General features: G+C 37.3%; 3 protein-coding genes across 8 annotated transcripts in view; 2 read left to right on the top strand and 1 right to left on the bottom strand.

Moving 5' to 3' along the window:
- The window catches only part of LOC132198542 (filamin-A), a 37586-nt gene extending 33338 nt beyond the window's left edge, over nt 1-4248 (top strand). For both annotated transcript variants that reach the window (XM_059622597.1, XM_059622596.1), the window contains 9 exons: nt 34-171; nt 245-649; nt 707-819; nt 882-2052; nt 2143-2322; nt 2606-2803; nt 2858-3274; nt 3331-3513; nt 3675-4248. In XM_059622597.1, the coding sequence (XP_059478580.1) occupies nt 34-171; nt 245-649; nt 707-819; nt 882-2052; nt 2143-2322; nt 2606-2803; nt 2858-3274; nt 3331-3513; nt 3675-3994 (3125 nt within the window). In that variant the 3' untranslated portion in view covers nt 3995-4248. The remainder of the gene's footprint in view (nt 1-33; nt 172-244; nt 650-706; nt 820-881; nt 2053-2142; nt 2323-2605; nt 2804-2857; nt 3275-3330; nt 3514-3674) is intronic.
- A 1018-nt stretch (nt 4249-5266) lies between these two features.
- On the top strand, nt 5267-21220 carry LOC132198728 (coronin-1A-like). Of its 5 annotated transcripts, none has more exons than XM_059622923.1 (12): nt 5305-5446; nt 16144-16187; nt 16307-16504; nt 16702-16818; nt 18429-18521; nt 18593-18783; nt 18834-19092; nt 19150-19359; nt 19472-19771; nt 20273-20383; nt 20443-20520; nt 20582-21220. In XM_059622923.1, exons 2-12 carry the CDS (start codon nt 16173-16175, stop codon nt 20708-20710), a joined length of 1701 nt encoding a protein of 566 aa, XP_059478906.1. In that variant the 5' UTR covers nt 5305-5446; nt 16144-16172; the 3' UTR covers nt 20711-21220. The 5 variants fall into 5 exon arrangements, with proteins under 5 accessions (XP_059478903.1, XP_059478902.1, XP_059478906.1 ...); XM_059622921.1 differs by having other exon boundaries at nt 19150-19368; XM_059622922.1 differs by having other exon boundaries at nt 16144-16188; nt 16311-16504; nt 19150-19368.
- Nucleotides 16947-18108, bottom strand: LOC132198731 (uncharacterized). Its single transcript, XM_059622926.1, has 3 exons — nt 17863-18108; nt 17526-17798; nt 16947-17398 (listed from the first exon to the last, which is right to left on the bottom strand). The coding sequence occupies exons 1-3, from the start codon at nt 17863-17865 to the stop codon at nt 17039-17041; spliced, it is 636 nt and encodes a 211-aa protein (XP_059478909.1). The 5' UTR covers nt 17866-18108; the 3' UTR covers nt 16947-17038.
- Nucleotides 21221-21228: the final 8 nt, after the last annotated feature.

Raw genomic sequence — 21228 nt, 5'->3', positions numbered from 1 at the left:
CATGAAATTAATAAAAAAAATTCAATTTTTCAGGGGACCACAGTGTTGAAGTGAAAATTGCTGAGGCACACGTGGAAGGATCACCTTTCCTACTCAAGGCTTACGACTCTACAAAGGTCAAGGTGACTGATGTGACCTCTGGAGTTGTCGGAAAGCCTGTTTACTTCAGCAGTAAGTTATTTTTTTTTCCAAAAATAATATTTTCAAAAAAATTTAATTGATTTGTTTTAATTTATTTTTTCAGTAAATGCAAGCCAAGCCGGCGCTGGGAATCTCGAGATCATTGTTTCCGTCAATGGACGCAACGTTCCCAATTATGTGCAGTCCGAGGGCAACGCCAGGTTCAGAGTCAACTTCAAACCGCAAGAGACGGCACCGCACCTGCTAAGTGTGCGATTTAACGGCGAATTGGTGCCTGGCTCGCCGTTCACTTGCAAAATTGTGGACGCGGGCCAGGTCGTTGTGTCAGGTCAAGCCCTGCGACAGGCAGCCATCAGCCGCCCAGCGTTGCTGACGATCGACCCTCAAAATCCCTCCGTCCAAGAGTGCGTGGTGACTGTCCTTGCGCCATCTGGCCAAAATGTACCCACGGTTATTTCTGGCTCGGCCCAAGACAAATTCTTTGCCACATTTACACCATTTGAAGTTGGTTAGTATTTTTATTATTTTTAAATTTACAATTTTATATTATTATTAAAATTCACAGGCCGGCATGCAATATCAGTGGTATTGGATTCTGAGCATGTGAAAGGCAGTCCATTTGCGTCCAACGTTTATGATGTGAACCAGGTCAAAGTCACCGGACTCAATCCGTTGGGTGTAAGTAGAAATGTAAATCTAAGTGAATTTGAATATAATTTTTATTTAATTTTTTTCCTTAGCACGTTGGAACCCCAGTTCCCTTCCAAGTAGACGCAGCCGAAGCTGGTGAAGGAACCTTGGAGCTTGTGGTGTCCACGGCGCAAGGAACCGTCAAGGCTGAGGTGGTTGCTTGTGCCAGAGGTCTCTACAGGGTCACTTTTGTCCCAACAAGGACAGAACCGCACTACGTCCACATTTCCTTCAACGAAGAAGACGTCCCTGGCAGTCCTTTCGAGTGCAGAGTGGCCGACTCGTCCGCCGCCCCGTCGGAGCAAGTTCTGCGTCGGTTGTCCGCACCTGAAGGCCTTGAGGTCAAAGGCGAAGGTCTGCATTTGGCGGTGGTCGGGGCGCCTGCGTTCTTCGACGTTGACCCTGGAGGGACGGAGCCTCCGGACATTGAGATAATGGGGCCGGACGGATCCGACATCACCGTCCGACTGGTCAAAGTGCCGGAGGGACGGAAGTACCGCGCCGAGTACCGCCCCACCATGGTCGGTGTCCATCAGGTTTGGGTCAGAAAGGAAGGCCTGGCCGCTGCCAACAACCCCTTCGAAGTTGAGGTCTTTGATCCGAGCCAGGCCAGCATTACACACGTGTCTGAGGCAGTCTGCAAACAACCTGTCACCTTCACCATAGACACTTCCAAAGCCGGACGCGGTTCTCTGACGGTTTCTGTCAAAGCTGCCGGAAGAGACGTCAAGGCGGCTGTGAGGGACATTGGCCACGGAAGACACGAAGTTTCCTTCTTGCCGTCTCTGAGCACCCCACACCGAATCGACGTCAAGTTGAATGGCCTCCACGTCCAAGGCTGTCCGATGGAAATTGCAGTCCGCGACAAAACCACAGCCCGCGAGATGGCTGCCTCCGGTCGAGGTCTTTACCAGGCGCAGGCAGGCAGAGAGGCCAACTTCACCATCGACACGCTGGGTCGGCAGGCCAGGGAGTTTGACGTCGTCGTCACCGGCCCTGGTGGAATTGCGGTGCCTGTCAGGTGCTACCAGCAGAAAGATGGAAACCTCCTGGCGCAGTACACACCACCAGGTGCCGGATCTTACACCGTTGAGGTTCTGCATGGGACGAAGGCGGTCAAAAACTCCCCCTTCTTCTGCCAGGCGTTTGACGCGTCGAAGGTGCGCCTCGCCAGCATCGCCTCAAAGACAACTGTCGTCCACGAACCGATTTCTTTCCAAGGTAAATTAATTTATATAAATGTTTCCTGAAATGAAATTTAAATTAAAAATTAATTATTTCAAATGTTTAATAAATTTTAAAAATTTGCAGTTTTGAGGAAGGGCGCTGGTTTTGCGGAACTTGACGTCACCGTTACAAGTCCATTGGGACAAAATCTTCCCCTGAACGTGACCAGTGGAGATCAAGCAGAGTCTGATTTGATTACATTCACCCCGAGTGCACCAGGGCAATACAGATTTAACATCAAATATGGTGGACAAGAAATACCAGGTAATACGATTTTTTTTTAAATTTGAATCACAAGGTGCATTAATTAAATCTTAAACTATTTATATACTTTTTAATACAAAATTTTTGGAAATAAATTTAATAATTTCAATTTAAACAATTTTTAAATAAACTTATTATAATAAATGTAGCAAAAAAATTAATTAATAATAATAAAAATATGTTGTAAAAAGAAAATTTAAATTTATTTTTTAATTTGCAAAAATTCTTACTTTATTGTATTTATTTTTATATATTTTTATAACATTTTAAAATATTTCCTCAGGTTCTCCTGTCTCATTTGCGGTCGCTGAAGAGGGTTTTGCAATGCAGAAAGTTAGCAGTGATGTGCTTGACACAAGCAGTAATGTGAGAGCAAATGGAATGGATTACGGCGAGGTCAGTTTGAATGGTCCTGCGCTGGAGGGCTGCAGGGTTGGAAGAGAAACCTACTTCATGATCAATTCCTCCAAGCCCGTACCAGGTAAATATAAAAATAATAAAAAAAAACAGGATTTAAATTTTTTATCCAATTTAGGCAATCCCGAGGCAGTTCTGATTCTGGACGGTGTCAGCTACCCTGTGAGCATCAAGCCGGAGGGCGTGCGGGCGCACAGAGCCACCTTCACCCCTGCCGAGAGTGGCAACTACAAACTGCACGTCAAGTGGGCTGGCAAGGAGGTCAAGGGGTCGCCCTTCTCAGTGCTCGTCTCCTCCGTGGCCGATGCCAGCCAGGTCGTCTGCTCTGGCGAGGGTCTCAGGGTGGGCACCGTGGGCAAAGAGATCCGCTCGTTTCTGGACACTCGCCGGGCTGGCCCTGGGGAACTGACGGCCCAGTGCGTTGGCCCCAACAAGGTGGCCTACTGTGAACTGTACGACCACGGCGACGGCACCTTCACCCTGAACGTCAAACCTCAGGAGGCGGGAAAACACGCTTTGTCAATCAAATACGGAGGTCAGAAAATATAATTTAATTCATGGAAAGTTAATAATTTCGAATTTTTCAATCAGGTCAGCACGTCCCTGGAAGTCCGTTCAGTTTGAGAGTCGCAGGGTCACCTGATGCATCAAAGGTGCGGGTCTTCGGACCTGGAATTGAACATGGAGTCCTTGCCACCTTCCAATCGCGATTCATCTGTGACACCAGGGGTGCTGGAGCCGGCCAACTGACTGTCCGCATTCGAGGGCCCAAAGGTCAGACAGAATTTATTAAAAAAAATCCTTATTGATCAAATTAGAAATCTTATAATTCACAAAATAAAATATTTTTAAAGACCAACTTCATTTAAATTTCCATTAAATTTTATTAACTAAATTAAAGTTTAAATATTTTAATAAATTTTTAATTTTTTCAGGTGCTTTTCGAGTTGAGATGCAAAGAGAGACGCAGAGAGACAGGTCTATCCTGTGTAAATACGAGCCCACGGAGCCAGGCGACTACAAGTTGGAGGTCAGGTGGGCAGGTCAACACGTCCCAGGGTCTCCGTTCTCAGTGATGATCTTCGACACGCAAGAGGAGCTCAACAAATTCATGCAAGGCAACGGGTCGCCGCCCGGAGCGCCGGCGCTGTCCGAACTGTACGGCAGCGTCGGCTACTCGAGCGCAACCTACTCGTCGCCGCTCGCCCTTCACCAGCACCAAGCACCCTGGCAAGGGTCGCAAGCCCAACTGTGAGACAGTTTTATGAATTGAGAAATTGATTATATTTGTGAATGCCTTTTTTTATATTCATGATCAACACACAAATTAAATGCCATATTTAAATGTACGCCTTGCAATGTTATCATAAATATTTAAAAAAAAAAATGTTGATAGTTTGTTTATGGTCTATTTAATCTCAAGAGCTAATAGCTAATAATGAAAAATGGTAACATCCCAAAATGTTATGTAATTTTGTGTGGGAAAATATATTCTGTTATGTAATACAACTCAATTTGTTTAATTTATTTAATAAAATAATATTTTAATTATTACAAACATTCCATATTCAAATCAGTAATTATAACAAAAATGGTCCACCAAAATTATTCTTGAAGTTTAAATTCAATTCATTAAAAGACGCAGAAATTCATAACGAATTAAATTTAGTTCACTAGAGATAATTATTTAACTTGTTATTTTTATTAAGTTAATGTATAAAATGTAGTTTAAAAAAAACGACATACGGATGCGAAGCAAGTAATTTGATTTTTGAAATTATTGAATGATACTAAAGGTTATCCGTTATTTTATTACTAAAAAATCTATATAATTTATTGACATGCTTTTGGCTTACTTCAAAATATTGCAAAAACTGTTTTATTAATTTTAACAATAAATTTAATAATATGAATAATTGATATTAAAATAAATATAAATTAAAATTTGAAATAAAAATTTATAAATTATTTAAAATAGAAAGTTATTTTTAAAAATGAATAAACTAAATTTAAACTGAAGAAGTTGACACTCGAGGAGATGATCATGGAAATGAAGATTCGGGCTTTTCCTCGTTGCAAAAAATTGTTTTTTATTCAAAAACAAATTCAAGTACCAACCTATTTCATGAGCAAACGCGCTGCTCGCTGACTAATACAAGAATGAGCGCTCATTCTTGTATTAGTCAGCGAGCAGCGCGTTTGCTCATGAAATAGGTTGGTACTTGAATTTGTTAGTTTTAAGATTTTTATTTTTATGTTAAAATGTGGTTTTTTAAATTTTGCTGATTTTTTGTATTTTTTCTTGCTCATGAAATAGGGTCGCAGACCGTGACCGAAACTGGTAGAGCCGTTTGTTTTTGAATAAAAAACAATTTTTTGCAACGAGGAAAAGCCCGAATCTTCATTTCCTAAATTTAAACCTTTGATTTATTACTTTCAATAAATGGCCGCCGGATGGCGTTCGCTGCAAGTCCATTGTTGCCTACGGCGCAGGGGGCGCTTTTGGCGCACCAGGCGGGCTTGTATACTTCGCAACAAAATAATGAACCAAGTCCGCAACTCCGTGGAGCGAATCGAGCGACTGCAGCAGTCGACGTCCAGCTGTCCAGGAGAGTCACGAATTTCCAGCGGCCGAAGACGACGCATGCCGGACGCAGTGGCCAACTCGCTTGTCGACGAAAGGGCGTGCAACAAACCCAAGGAAAGGGTGAGTCGAGGGACGCAAGTGCATGTGCATGAGTCATCCCCAAACAGGGGTGGCGGAGGGGGTGTGTTTCGTTTAAAGGGCTGGACCGCCTCTCGTATGCGGCACATTGGGATTTAAACGAATAAATCTCAAACTGCACATTTATTAAATTTTCTTTGGGTTGGAAAATTTGATTTTGAATTTACCAAAATGAAAATAATTTTGAAATTTCCGTTTTTTTTACTGTTTACTTAATAAATTCTAAGCAGTTGATTATTTTATTAAGTTCAAGAAAATTGGTTTTAAAGTGGTGAGATAATAATTAATCAATCAATCAAAATGTGATACACAATCAACGCCCCTGCTGGCAGTTTACATTTAAAAAGCATTGTCTCTCGTTATAAGTGAAAATTGAAAATTATGGATTGTACTTCTTGAGTCCTTATCTGCGAGTGCAGCGGAACGATTTTTTTTTCACCGGCAGCCTTTGTGCACTTTGCAGACAAAGCGTGCTTTTCATGGGATGTCGTTAACTCCTATCGTAAGCAGCGAATTTCGGGAAAAATAATATAAGAATGGAAGAAAGAGCTGCGCTTCAGTGGAGCGCGTTGATGCAGCGGCGTTGGTTGCCATTAATTAATTCACCATTTGATTGCCAAAAGCAACAAATTAAAATTGATCTTAATTTGAGATTTCCTAAAATTATATATTTACCGTAATAATTAAAAATAAAGGCCACCTCAATCATTTCTGCGGAAAAAACAAGGACGTTTGAAACAATGCATTTTGCTCTCTCATTTTTTATTCAATCAATTGAAGCAATTAAAACGAACCCGAGATGTTCATTTAGGTGGTCAGCGGTGCTCTTTGCGTGCGAAACGGTCGTTCCGAGCTTTCCGAGCCGCCGCAAAAGTGTGCGATAAAACAATCAACGCGCTTGAGTTTCTCACACTTGTGCGCGGAACAAAGGCGATTGTTGTCGCGCAACACACACACAGAAGCACAGAGAAGATTTCACAAAATTTTAAACTAGCTCCACACATCGAAAAGATTTTTTTTATTTGCTTTACATGAAAATATAAATGAATAATTAAACTTGATTTCAGATGCGATTATAAATTTATTTGGAAGAAATAATGGGGTTTTTCACCATTCGTAATACGACTTAATTGTAATCATTTTTTTTTTTCAAAGAAATAATTTAAAAAAAAATCAATAACAATTTAATTATTGATAATATTGAATTTTTTTTACTTACTTTAAAAATTGAAATGTTTTCAACTGTCCCAATCTTGTCATATTTAAATATTGGAGTTGTTTTTATTGTTGATTGTAGTTTCTGAAGTTATATTAGCTGCTCTAAAAAATTATGGCAAAATGTTTGATAAAAGGTATTTTTATACCAAATAACTAATAAATTCAAATCTCCGTTTTTTTAATTCATTTAATTTATTGATGATACAATTAAAAAAGGGATTGAATTTAAGGCATTTAATTACTCTTCAACTGCATTAAGCATGTCTTTTTTTATTAACTTTGCTGATCCTGACGAGGGCCAGGCTTTTTTTTATGTTCACAATCAGTGGAAAGTTTTAGAGGAACAGTTTTGTTGTTCAGCTATAACAACTTAATTTTTTTTTATATATAACAGAAGAATAAATTTATTAAAATTTATATTTTTATTTAGTAAAAGAAATCATGTCAAAATTATTAAAATTATATCTTTTTCATAAAAAATAAATAATAAAAACATAAATAAATAAAAACAAAAAAAATTCAAAATTATGCAATAAAACTAAATAATAATAATATTAGTTAGTAAATATTGAAAATAATATTACCAGTATCATTGAACTAAATTAAATTGTACACATAAAATAAATATTTCATTTATTTAAATTTCCACTCCGATTTTAAAACATGCTTTTCCAAGAACAAAATAGTTTTCTAATAAATATCTGCAGTTTTATCCTTCACAACTAAAAATGAATGAATCTGGTTCAAAGTTAACAGAGAAACTATGTCGCCCGTATGTGCGTTTATTTCCCAGCTCGTCTTTCTCTCACACTTTTTGAAATTGGATACACAGAAAAACTTAAGGTTTTTTTTTGCTGCAAGTACGTCTTATGTACATACGTGGTGAGCATGATTGTTAATCGTCGCATTTGTAGCGCGGGTGACGTTGATTGCTGACGATGAAAGTCCGCGAACCGAACCAACTGCTCTTTTCTTCGCGGATCTGCGGAGCGAGACGTCGTCGTTGCTTTGTGCGCGCCCTTTGCTTGCAGCTTGACGCAGCCACGGAAAAAAATTTCTTCTCACTCTGCGGAGTAAAAAATTAAGTCGAACTGTAAATGAAAATTAGACTCGCGGCCAGCTGGTGCTGAATGATGATGACGAGCAAGAACAAAAAATAATAAAGTGAAATTGAAATATGGCGAGGTGGGCAGATTAAAGAATATAATTCCTGGATCTCAATTTGAGCCGGAAACGTGAAATTTGAGACACATGGCCGCATTTCGTGGTAGTAATACGAGTTTGGAGGACGAGTAATTCAAAGTCGTATAATTTTAAAGTTAATTAAGTTCGTGATGTCAGTTTATTCTAGAAATATTACGAACTAAATTAATTAAAATTTTATACCAAGTCATCTAATTTAATTAAAATTACCTCAACAACACGTAGTTTTTTAAAAAAAAATTATTTCTTTTTTGTATTAAATATTTCTTATAAAAGTTGTACTTGTATGAGAATTATCAATCTTTTTAAAATGAGCCCCCTGTGGTGAAAAAAAAATATTGAATAATTATGAAAGAAGCAACAGGGAGCTGTTTCAAAAATCCATTCGACTTTTTGACAACCCATTTAACTTGTGAGCCTTTTAAAACAATGATGCGTCACAGAAGCTCAAGCTTTTAAGCACTTAAAGATAAATTTTCATTATGGAAAGCCATGCGCCAGCAAGCTAAAGCAACACGAAAAAAATAATTTAATTATCAATGGCTGATGAATTTAATAAGAGAATTTCAAATTCCTCTATATCGCTGTTTGTAGATTTTAATCTTTATTTATTTATTTACAATTCAGGAAGAAAATGAAAATATCAGCACGGGCTTATTTTTATCTATTACTATCAACAGAACCAACAAGCCTAAGATTGAAATTTATATACACGGAAAGGCTTGAAGATTATCTTCTGTGAGTTTGGCCATTTATTATACTTGCAATAAATTTTATTTAACCGAGAGGGAAAGTCTTGATATTACGGAAAACCCAAGTCTTAAAAAAGAATTGGAATAAATAATGGAAATAATTTCATGAATAAAAATAAAGTCTTCCTCCAAAAAGAGAAGTTGGACACGGCACAATTTAATTATTTATTTAAGCTGTATTGATTGCAATGGGAAAAATCAGTTCTCTGATTTATGCGCAGTGTTTTATTCAAGATAAAGAATGTATTTTGGGCTCCGCTTCATTTGAAATTTATAAAAAGTTCCAGAAATTTTTAATTCCGTAATTTACGATAAAATACGCAATTTAAATTTATGAAAATTAACGCTACTGAAAATTTCAAACAGAAAAAATTAAACAAAATTGCATTGGGAATTAAACTTTTTGTTTCAAAATGAACCAGGCGAGTGTGCCCTCCCTGGAGTTAAGTTGTTTTATTATACCTGTTCATGATATGAAATTATCAAACTTTTTATCACGCAACTCACGCAGAATTTTGTAATGGTAAAAAAAATGAAATTTGTGTCCAGCGTGGACGTCTGGGGGGCGCGTGTGTCGCAGGTAGGCTCCGTGGCGCCGTCGCCGAATCGATACGACACAATCAGACGCCTGCTTTTGTATACGGCGCCCGGCGCTAACTACCACATGAATAACACAAGCACGCTCTCGTCAAATGCACGAAACGAATTGACATGTTTGGCCTTGAGCGAGAGCCACCCCAAAAGTCACTTGTTCACCGCGGACTTTCCTTTTGGACGAGATCCAATCTCAAGTCGTTCAAATCTTTTTAGAAATTTGATATTTTCTTTCATCCAAAGATGCAAAAATCTGCAGTTTATTAAAATATAAAGATAAAGTTGCATTTTGGCGTTTTCCCCCGTTTTTTCGTCCTTTAAATTTTTATCCTTTTCTAGCACATTAATTTTGCAGGACAAATTTGTTCAAGATCAGTTCAGTGTAAGTGAATGGAATGAATCTGTAAACTTTTCAAAAAAATTACAGCACCCTAAAATAAGATTTGGCTGTAAAATTTTTATTGCTGTTGTTTAATTTTGTCCAATTGTTGATGAAATAATAACCATTTTGACTCTCCACCTTAAAATCTTTGTGCCAATTTCAAGCATTTTATAATAAGAACTTTTAATCTTAATATAATAAAAATTAAGCGATTTGAAATTATTCTTTATGTGATTCAAAACATATTTTGTAGAAAAGTTTGCTCCCTATCAAGGGTTGTTTCATTTTTTTTAAACAGCTTTGACTCATTTAATTACTCAAACTGAAATTAACGCACCAAAAACGCAAAGTAATAATAAACAAATGCTTAAGAATTACCTTGTGCTTCTAGAAAAATCCACTTAAAAACATCATGATTAATTTTTGCTGATGTTTTTCAAAAAATTTTCATTCTGTTCAGTTTTGCATAAGAAATAAATATAATTTAAGTTAAAAAAGCCATTTAAATTCACTGGTGGTAAAATAAACACTTTTTAAGTGCAACGTGCATCTCTGCAGCATCAGCTTCACTTGTGATTGAAAATTCAAACGCATCGGTGACAGATAAGAAAAAAATCGAGCACCGTTAATGCGCCGGCACGCTGATTACGAGTGTTTGCTCGAGAGAGAGTCAACACTGGTGTCAGTTTTATGTCCGGACGCCGAATGGACGGACACCCAATACACTTACGTCCGCATATAGCGTCTCGCTTGATTGAAAGAGGATCAATCAAAAGCGAGATCGAGTTGCGGCGCAGATGCATGGATGCGTGATTGAAGCTGTTTGCGACAAACGTGAGGGTTATAAACTCAAGGGAAAACGCTCCAAGTAATGAGTTCGGGTGAAATCTTATTTTGGAAAAGGGCGTTTTAAATACAGGTCACTGCGAACGCAATTGGATTTTTTGTTATAAGTTATAAATGAAATGAACAAAAACAAATATTCTACTTCAAATTCTATAAAAAAAATCATAAAAATTAAACAAAAAATTGCAAAAAGTTTATCAGTATTTAAATTTTTAAAATTAAAATTTGACAGAAATATCAATAAAAACATCAAAAAACTTTTGAGCCTTGCAAAAAACTTGTAATCTGCGTAGATTTTGTTGAAATAATAAATAATTTAAAAAGGAAATACACAAAATATCAATACTGTGACTAACCTTGACGTGGAATTACGTTCCGAGACGACGAGATATTTTGAGACAAAGCCGGTATAAAAAAGTTAGTACTAATTTAATTATTTCCCGTTTCGAGTGGTTTCTTTGGATTTTAAATTCTCAACAAAATATCAAATTAAATTTAAATTTATATAATGTTTTTAAATTATCAATTATTAACAATGCGGTATACCAATGGTCTGCAGTGTTGCCAGAAAAGCAAATAAAACTGTGTAACGTTGCATGCTCGGTACGTCATGTGCCTGCATTTATTTTATTTTATATATACAAGAGAACGTGAAACTCCACGATGAATAACCAAGAAGTGTAACGAAACTTCTTACAAAGCGCACGCGAAGGTAATTTCACGAGTGTGTTTATTTTACGGTGCCTTGCCGGCGGCGAGAGAAGAATAAGAAATAACTTCTTTCCTGCAACAGTCTTGAATTTAACCATATTTCATTACCGCTTGTTGGCAGTTGACACAAGTCCATATTCCACACGTCCACAAATTAAAATATATATTTGAAATTGAATGAATTCGTTTATTTAAATAATATTTAATTGGCCAAGGAAAGGTCTGGAAATTAATTTGAATTTAGAGAGAATGAAAAAGCTTTGGAGAATTTTCAACCCTGTTGCTTATTGCGGCTTATTGTAGAGAAGAATGTGAAATACAAACGTAGTTTTTTGCTCCAGTTTTTATTGGCGACGTGATGGATGATGTCATAAATATCGTGTGCCGGGCCAAGAAATTCTAAAGGCATGCACTTCCCATTTTTGCAATAATAAACTGCTCTTATCTTCAATAGCAATGAATAGCAGTCGTGCTGATAAGGAGGAAATTTAAAGAGAAAGGACTTTAATCCAAACTGTTAATAAGGCCTTTAATCCAACTGTTAAATTCCCTGGAAATTAAAATATTTCTTTTTCTTATTTAACTTTGGGAATGTTTTTGAAAAGTTCCCCATACGATCAATGAAAATTTTCAAGTCAAGATTCTTATTGATGTCATTTTGCCAATTAATTGTGGTGATATGGACGGATTTTGGTGAGATTTTTATCAAATTTTATCAGAAATATTTTTTGGGACTAAAATTATTTAAGAAGATTCTCGAATGGTCATTTTCAAAAATTTTATTCTTTAAATGAATTCAATTTTTCTTATCATGTCCCCTTGAACCCGAAATTTTTAAATTCAAATCAACCAAAAAAAAATTAAGTTTCTACAGTTTTCTTCAAGTAAATTCATAATTTTAAGATTTTGTTTTCTTTAGAGTTCTTTAGAAATTAATTAAAGAGACGGAGTGACACTTTGTTAAATCTTGAATCTCTCTCTACAAAATTTTCGATTCGTTGTCTATCTGCGTTCCTAGCTCTCACGTGTGTCCGGCGGACGAGCAATGTTTCCGCTCGAGTTGCCGGTCGCAATGCTGGTCAATCACGAGCAGAGCGTGCAGCAGCAAAAGAGCGGCCCGAAAAATTAATCCGTTAACTGCGCGCGCGATTCAAATTATGTATACGTGCAAGAGCGCGGCGAGCAAATAATTTAAATATAATTAGTCGGCTGCGCCGGTGTGCGGTGTTTGATTTGAAAACGAACACACCAAATAAAAAGAAAAAAGAAAGAAAAACGCGCCGCTCGTGAAAACACATCACGCTCGGTGCACACGCGCAGAGTCAACGAACCCGTTCTTGTTGGGCGCTCGATCTGGAGGCTGTGGGGCTGGAGCCGGCGTCTGAGTGAGTCACGCTCGGTGCCACCCCCCGCCTCCCCGCCGGGAAACCACCCCTTGTAAGAGCACTATTGAAGCAGCAGGGTGGTTTCGAGCGAGGCAAACAAGGCGGTGCTCGTAATAAGCCGCCCGTCTGGCCAAGTCGATCCATACAAGCATCAATATTTTTATATAATTCTTTTGTCTTTGCAATTTCAAGTGTATAATTAACAAAAATTAAATCCTCAAGGTAATTTGCAAAAATTTTAAATTGTCAGCCAGCAAAATTCCCTTTTAACTGCGTTAATTTGGTTTAATTAACAGTTTTAATTTATACTTTTATTAATACAAATAATTTTAAATTCTTTCTTATTAGTATTTTAAAATAATTACGTTGAATTTTAAATTATTCTTTTACATATTTTTACTTTTATTTTAAATATTTTCAAAACAATTGCATACAATTATTCCCATGAATGCAACAGATTTTTGTGTTATCCTTGAGAGAAAATCAGAAATTTAAAATAATTCAAATAAACATGAAGTCGAAATAACTGGGTTCAATCAATTTATTCTTGAGAAGTTTTTATTGAGGAAGTTTTTTTTTTTACTTATTTCATGTTCTTGTAATGTGAGAAGCATTGATTAGAGCCGATATTAAATTAATATTTGTGTGCAGGAAAATCCCACGTGGCACTTGCATAAGCCATTTTAATATTGCTCAACAGCCCTTCTTGTGTTCTGTGGTGTTGGTGTGGTGTATACCCTCGTGACAGATTCACAGTTCGCGTCGTTTGATGTTTGATCACCCTGCGGTGGTAACATAAGATATAAAATATAAACCTGCATCTCAATACTTGACACTGAGAGCAGCAAACTTACCGCACTCGGTCTTTATCGCCATTTTTACCGCACCCGTAAAAGAAACAATTACGCCAGAAAAGTGAGAATCATTCGTCATATTATCAAGAAATTCAATATTGCTTATTTAATTTTCCCACAAAATCTGGAATTTCACAATAACAATTTTAATTTGACATTTACAAGAGAAATTTACAAACAAATTTTATTTGGACTTATTTATAAATTATTTAATCAAATTTTCTATTTATTTTGATGTATTTTATTGAAAGGACAAAAGGAAATATTGGCTTGGTTAAATTTATTGATATTTATTTGCATGATCCGCATGGACAAATGTTTTGGTAACATTATATGAAAACGTGCATTATGTACTTCTTGATTTATATCGTGCATGTAATTCAACAGCAACCATCGCATGCCACATATGTAACGAAAAAGGTCATAAACGGACTTGGAAAATCGAAACCCAAAAGAAAAAAGCTCATGCAGCAGCGAGTTCAATAAAGAGAACCTCGAGTGACTTATGCCGTCTGGGGAATAATTTTCCAAAAAGCAATTTTACTTTTATTACAGACGAAATATCTCATTTTTATTAAATAAAATTTGTATTATTTCTTTCTCTTTCCACCAAAAGGAAGAAAGTGATACGGTTCTTTCAACCGCTGCAATTACACGAGAGAAGCTGAGAAGAAAAATCTCACACACGTGAACTTCATTCTCACAGTCTTCTCTTTAAAATTACTGGGAAAATACGTCGATGGTAAAAGTTTGAGATGAGCAGGGTTTCATATTATTTGTATCCTTCCACCTGTGTCGGTCTTGTTATGAATGAGAATCTATTTCATTTTCCCTTCCATGTAAATGTCAAGACATTTAAACACACGACAGCGAGGGAACAAGAGGTGGTTTTCGACTCACCGTAATTTAAGTAGAGAGTTGAGAGAATCCCATAATTTATTTAACAAATTTTCGCCCCAAGTAAAATTGACGCTTTCCATGATGATTCTTCACTAACCACATATTTAAAATAAATATCTATAGCTGCAATTAGGCTTTATTAATAAGAAAGTGCGGAGCTGATGATGGTCCAATTTGGGACTAATTTGAAAATTATAGATCTTGCTAGTAGGGACACGCCTAGCTTCTGGTTGATTTAATCAGTTGGATTTGAAAATCACTCATTTATAAATATGATTGGTGCTAATCAATCAAAGAAAGTTGATTCTGAAGAATTGACGGAGAAAGCAATAAAATGTAAATTTTGTGTGAAAATTAAACATGAGCTAAAAATTTAAGAAGTAAAATTGTTCAGCTTAAATCAACTTATTCAAAAAAATTAAGACCTTCTTCAGCTTCATTATTTAATTACTTCTGCAAAAATTGCACTCAACCATTACAATAATTGTGTTATTTTAAAAATAATTTTTGTGAACCTCTTTAAATTTCTATGTCAAAATTCTCTCCGATGTAAAATCTAAGGAAAGTATAAAAAAAATAAACTATTGGAGGAATTTAATAATTAATAAGAATAGAGGCGATAAAGCCCCGTATGAAGTGTGGAATTTTCGGCGTGACCTAATGCGAAATGAATCAAAAGGTGGATAGGTGATCAGCAATTATTGGCTTCAAGGTTGCGCATCCGCTGCCGTGTGTGTGTGTTTTATGCATCCGTCCCACTCTCTGGGAAACGCAATTAGCCTTAGCAACAAACACACACACACACACACATGCGAGGTGATTTCATTATCCGCTTGCTGAATGCGCTCGTTTCCAGCCCAATTATTGCGTCACCGTGAGCTGCAGACCCACCCGCAAAAACTGGCAACCCACCCACGTAGAGTAGCAAACGCGCACCACTTCGCGCGAATAATAAATGCATCTGCTTTGAATAGGATAAAACGCCGCAGCCAACCTACTTATTGCTCTTGTGTGTGGCTAAAGCCGAATCGATCTGCGCTCTAAAACTAATTCCTCCTAATCGCCTCATGCTACTTAATTGGGGAAAACTTATGAGTGCCAATTGAATTCATGTCTAAAATTATAAATCTAAAAAAAAAAATTGTGAAGATTAAAGAATAAAATGAAAATGCATAAAATTAAATAATAAAGACCATTTTTTACATGCGAGAACTCTAGGAAAACAATTTATTTCATGACACATGACCAGTTTAAAAAATGCTTAAATTAGAAATTTTTATTATATAATAAATAACTTATAAATGTTAAAATATTTATTTAATTATGAATAATATTGTTCAAACAAATATTTATTATTTAATAATGTTAAGAAGTAATTTTAAAATAATATGAAATTTTAATAAAATTACAGCAGATATTAGTTAAAATAAATTTTATAAACAAATACAGGAGGTGGATGTCAATTTAATTCAAATAATTTTGCAACTTTTTTTATGATTGACTGTATCACAATTTAAACTGCAAACTTTTTTAATAATAGTTTCATTTCTGCAAAACGTTGCAATCAAATACAAATTGTGCCACAACTCATTACAAATTTGCTATAACGGTAACTTCGCTCTAAGGAAGGACATGCCTAATAGGCATCAAAATAATCAGTAGCGATCGAACGCCAAAAATGACTGCAGTTTATAGCAATGAGTGGCTATATTAATATTATAATATTATCCCACTTATCTGAATTTGGAGAATTTTTAGATACTTATTTGGATTTATTGCATGAGACATTAAGTTGCCGTTTTATTAATTTATTTATTTTATTTTCTCTTTTTAGTTTTGAACGAGTAAAATTGAGCAGCAGGCATGACCAACTTGCAGGTATTTTTTGTTTTTATTATTTAGTTTGATTGATTTCCTTTGTAAATACTTGAGACACTTTCCAACAGCACTCGCAATCCAATTAATTGGAACAAAATACTTTTTGCCAATTTCCACAGCTGGCTTTCCGAGGGGTGCGCAGCTCAAAATTTCGCCATGTTTACGGGCAGCCTGTGCGCCGGGAGCGATGCTACGACAACATCAAAATAACCCGAAACGCGCACGACGCCCTTTTCTGCGCGGTCAACCCCAAGTTTGTGGCCATCGTGACCGAGGTGGCCGGAGGAGGCGCCTTTGTTGTCCTGCCCATTTCTCAGGTAAATAATTTACTTCTCAAAATCAAAACTTTTACAACAAATTTTAATTTCCAAAATGGTAAGATGATTCAAATTCATTTTAAGCAGCAGAATTTTCGATTTTGAGATGAATATAATAACATAAAACTCTTTTAATATTTTTTATTTTAAAATAAAAATTAACAAAATAATTAAAATTTAATTTATAAATTGCGTAGACCGGGCGGCAAGAATTCAACGCAGGTAGGGTGGTTGGACACTCAGGTCCAGTCCTTGACATAAAGTGGGACCCTTTCAACGACAACATCATCGCTTCAGCTTCAGAGGACTGTTCGGTAAGTTTTGATTGATTTTGAAACCAAGTTTTGAATTTTTAGTAATTAAATTACAAGATTACAACTCCCATTTCAAAAATCATCTCTATATTTCTGAACTAGGATGACAAAAAATGCAATGATAAAAATTTCAGTGCATCAAGTGTTTATTGATTGAAATTTAAAATCAACTTCAGTAAAAAAATATCAGTCGTTTTGCGCTCCAGGCGCCACTTGTTCTTCACTTGCGCTGCTTTTTGCGCTTGTGATCGTTGCGGAACATGTTCTTTTCTTTGCGAAACTCGGCCAGCTCTTCTTTGAACTGCTCGAACAACTGCTTCAGTCTGTCTAGCTTGTCCCTGAGTTTCTGCTTCTTGAGGCGCACCATCGGGCCGAAGGTGGCCGGATACTCGCCGGCCTCCATTCCGTACAACTGGATGCTCAGGTACTCCAGCTCCAGTTTGCCCTTCTTGACGGCCGCCAGCAGCTTGTCCCGGCGCTCCTCGAGGTTGCGCATCTTTGCAGAGTTGCGCAGCGCCTCGACCATTCGCCGCTTCTCCTTCAACCGCCGCTTCTTCGCACGACTGAAATTCTTGTAAACCTGAAAGAAATTATTATTTTTTTTTTAATTTTCTGCAACTTTCTCCCATCAAGATGAAAAAAAATCCGTTTAAATTTGACAATTTTTGTAGTTAGAGTTGAAATTATTTTGGGAAATTTTTTCTCACCTCTACGGGGACGCTTTGGTTGATGCAGCGCGAGACGGGCCAGCGCTCTTGCTGAGGCCTCTGGGTTGTCCGCACCGGACGCATGTTCTGCATGTCCATGCGAATCTCGCCTGCTCGGTGCGTGACCGGATTCGGGCCGCTCAAATTGGGCCACTCGAAAACCTGCGAGCCCTGAACCACGAGCAGTCTTCGGGGGCCGTTGCCACCTCCGGCCGCTCGTTGACCTTCGGCGTACGCGTAGTCGTAAACGGGCACAGCGTCCACTCGACCTGCCTAAATATGATTGATTATTTAATTGAAATAAATATTAAACATGAAAATATTTCAAACTAGCTACCATTGTGGGGAATCTCGGTTTCTCGAAGGTCGATTTCAAGACTCGTCAAGGGTGATGTGTCGATTGCAGGGATCTTGCATGCTGATTAGTTAATCGGTTTGATTTGGAGCCGTATTTCCACCTCCTGGAAATGATCCTTGGAAATTGCAGATGCGGACGCCTCTGAGAATTAAGCAAGCTTTAAAATCTGGTTTGCACGAAACTGAACGCGAACATATGACCGACCGACAGACGGAAAACAAGAAGGAGGGCGTGGCCCTTCACGGCGTTGACGCGCCAAATAGTTCCTTCTTTGGCCGATAGAGGCGTATTTTTAACCTTTTCCCTCAATCAAAGCAGATCGAGAGCATCCGAACACAATCATTTTGAAACTTTTTAAAATGATTGACTTTGATTTTGTTGAAATTTTTCTCAATTATCAATAAATTCAATTTTATGTTACATGCAAAATATTTTATTTAGTATTCAAAGATATTTTTATTTCTTTTTAAAATATAAATCTTATTTTAAAAATGAATTATTATTATTATTATTATAATAATGAAAAATTATTTTTATAATTTTAGGTGAAGCTGTGGCACATCAAAGATGAAGGTTTCGGCGATCATCTTGAAGATTGGCTGGCTGAGCTGCGCGGACACCGCCGACGAGTAACCCAGGTAATTAAAAAAATTTTATTGCACAATTTTTTTTTAATTTTTTTATTAAAATAATAATATTTTTTTATCAGATCGAGTGGCACCCGGTAGCTCAGTCGGTGCTTTTTAGCGCTGGAGCAGACGGTTTGGTGGTTGTGTGGACGGTGGCTAACGGAGGGGCCATTCTTAATGTCATCGACTGCCATCCTGAGGCCATCCAGTGTCTCTCCTTGAATAGGGACGGCAGTTTAATTGCCACCACTTGCAGGGACAGGAAACTAAGGTATAATAAAAAAATTAAAGAAAATACTATTTTTTTAATTCATTTCTCAGAGTAATTGAACCGAGGACTGGAGCCGTGGTTTCATCTGGAGAGTGTCACGAAGGCATCAAGCCATGCAAAGTCGTGTTTCTTGGCGAGTCGGGCAGATTGCTGACGACCGGTTTCTCAAGGCATTCTGACAGGCAATATGCCATTTGGGACCAGGACGATCTGAGAGAGCCCCTGAAGAAGGAGACCATCGACTCGTCTTCGGGAGTGCTCTTCCCGTATTATGACTATGACACCCAGATCATCTACCTAGCAGGAAAAGTTAATATTTCAACTCCAATTTCGAGAAGTAAATTTAAAAATATTTTTTTTTTAAAGGGCGACGGCAACATCCGATATTACGAAGTGACCCCGAATGCGCCATATCTCCACTACCTGAGCCAGTTTCTGTCAGGCCACCCGCAGAGGGGTCTTGGCGTGATGCCCAAGCGCGGTTTGGACGTGCGCCAATGTGAGATTTTCCGCTTTTACAAGCTGCACGCCACGAAAGGTCTGTGCGAGCCAGTGTCCATGATTGTACCAAGAAAAGTAAGTTCTGTAAGTGTCCGTGTGTATTTTTTTTTTATTCTGCTTTTATTTGGTGCGGAAATTTTCATTAAAATTTTCTAAATAAATCAATAATTTATTCCATCAAATACAGAGCGAGCAGTTCCAAGAAGACCTGTTTCCGGACACTGCCGCGGCCAAGCCGGGGTTGACTGCGGACGAATGGGCCAGCGGAAGGAACAAGTCTCCGGTGCTCATGTCAATGAAGACTGGTGACGTTCGAGGAGTTGCGAACCAACAGAACCAAGCCAACAACAAGAACTCGCCAAGCAAGGGCAACAAGAAGCCTGTGCTGGAGGAGAAAACAAATTCCGCAAACAACGCAATCACGAACAACAAGAAGAAATTTGCATTTCTTTCCCAAGAAACCATTCCTGACTACAGACCCATGGAGGTTGGTTTAAAAAATTAATATTTAATCTTAAAGGCGCTTTTCTATCTGTTTTTGTTCTTTTTGGTAGTTTTCGGATTTCTTTTGATTTTCGTTCATTATTTGGAGTTTTGGTTGGTTATATAATTTAGAACTGGTGGACAATGCTGATGGCCAGGGTCGGATTCCGTGATCTGCGAAGCAAAAGAAACTTGAGTTTGCTCTATGAAAGGGGGGCTGCTGCCGCTCTGGCACTTCTGCTTCATGTGCTGCACTTTCTGGTCCAACCAGGCCCACCTCTTGTGGCGCATACCGAACACCTTTTGATAAATTTCTATATCAGGGTTTGTCCTTTACTTTTGCTGCAGCTGCTGTGCTTGGATTTCCAATATTTATCAGTAGATAAAAAAAATTATTTTATTTTATATGCTCCCAATTTAATTACCAGCAAAAACTAAGCTTTTTTGGGGCTTCATTTGAGAAAATAATTATTTTATTTACTTAATTGTAATTTTGTGTCCTCAGATGAAAGAAAACGAGAAGTTGAGTGAGAAGAGCCACAAGACAAACCAAAACACCAAGTTCCAACAAATTCAACAGATGTTTGGCAGCAAACCAAACAGTAATTCCATTTTGGTGAGGTTTGGAAATATTTGGAGGAAATTTTTAATTAAATTTTACTTAAAATTTTTTAGAAGGATCAAAGTATCATGGAGGCCCTGCAACCAGAAAAGGAGATACTCATTATCGATGCCCCTAAAGACGAATTAGAGGTAATTTTTGTTTTGCATTTTGGTTGAATTAAAAGTCGAAACTTTACTCGATTCTATTCAGCTGAAGAAGGAGTATCTGCAGAAATGTGAGGAAGTTGTTCGGCTGAAACAGCAAATTGCCTCCCGAGACAAAATCATCAAGGAGCTGGAGTCCCAAGTGCACCGCCTCAAACTCAAGCATATTCATTAATTTAAATTAATGCCAGCAGAATTATTGTATAAATATTACTCCAATTGTAAAGAACTCAACACTCACATTCTTCAATGAAAATTGAACTAACTAAAACGTTGCTGCCTCTACTTGGACCCAGTCTCTCAACGGAGGTGCCCACTTGTAAAATATTTATTATTTTTAAGCTTCTTCAGTAGATATTAATTAAAAGCGTTTATTTGTATATGTGGTATATGTGATGTTGGTGATGCTATTGAGGGTATCAAAATTATTTAAACGCGCTGCTTCCATGAAATGGCATTTATGGCAATTTAAGAATTCCTATATTTTGCATCTGCACAAATCACATAATATATACGACTAAAATTTTTCGTAATAATCAGCAGATACAAAGCTGGCTTAGAATAAATGTCATTTTTTTTTTTCAAATATTTTACGAAACACATGTGATGTGCTTTTGATTGCAGCTTGCTTATTGCAAAATAATAAGCTTTAAGAAACCAATAAAGCCCATAGTCAAAGTTAAAACCTCTTTT

The sequence above is a fragment of the Neocloeon triangulifer genome, unplaced genomic scaffold (genome assembly GCF_031216515.1).
Source record: "Neocloeon triangulifer isolate White Clay Creek 2 clone unplaced genomic scaffold, ASM3121651v1 ptg000013l, whole genome shotgun sequence".
Taxonomy (NCBI): domain Eukaryota; kingdom Metazoa; phylum Arthropoda; class Insecta; order Ephemeroptera; family Baetidae; genus Neocloeon; species Neocloeon triangulifer.
The sequence above is the reverse complement of the archived record's forward strand: the minus strand, read 5'-3'. Positions and strand labels throughout refer to the sequence as shown.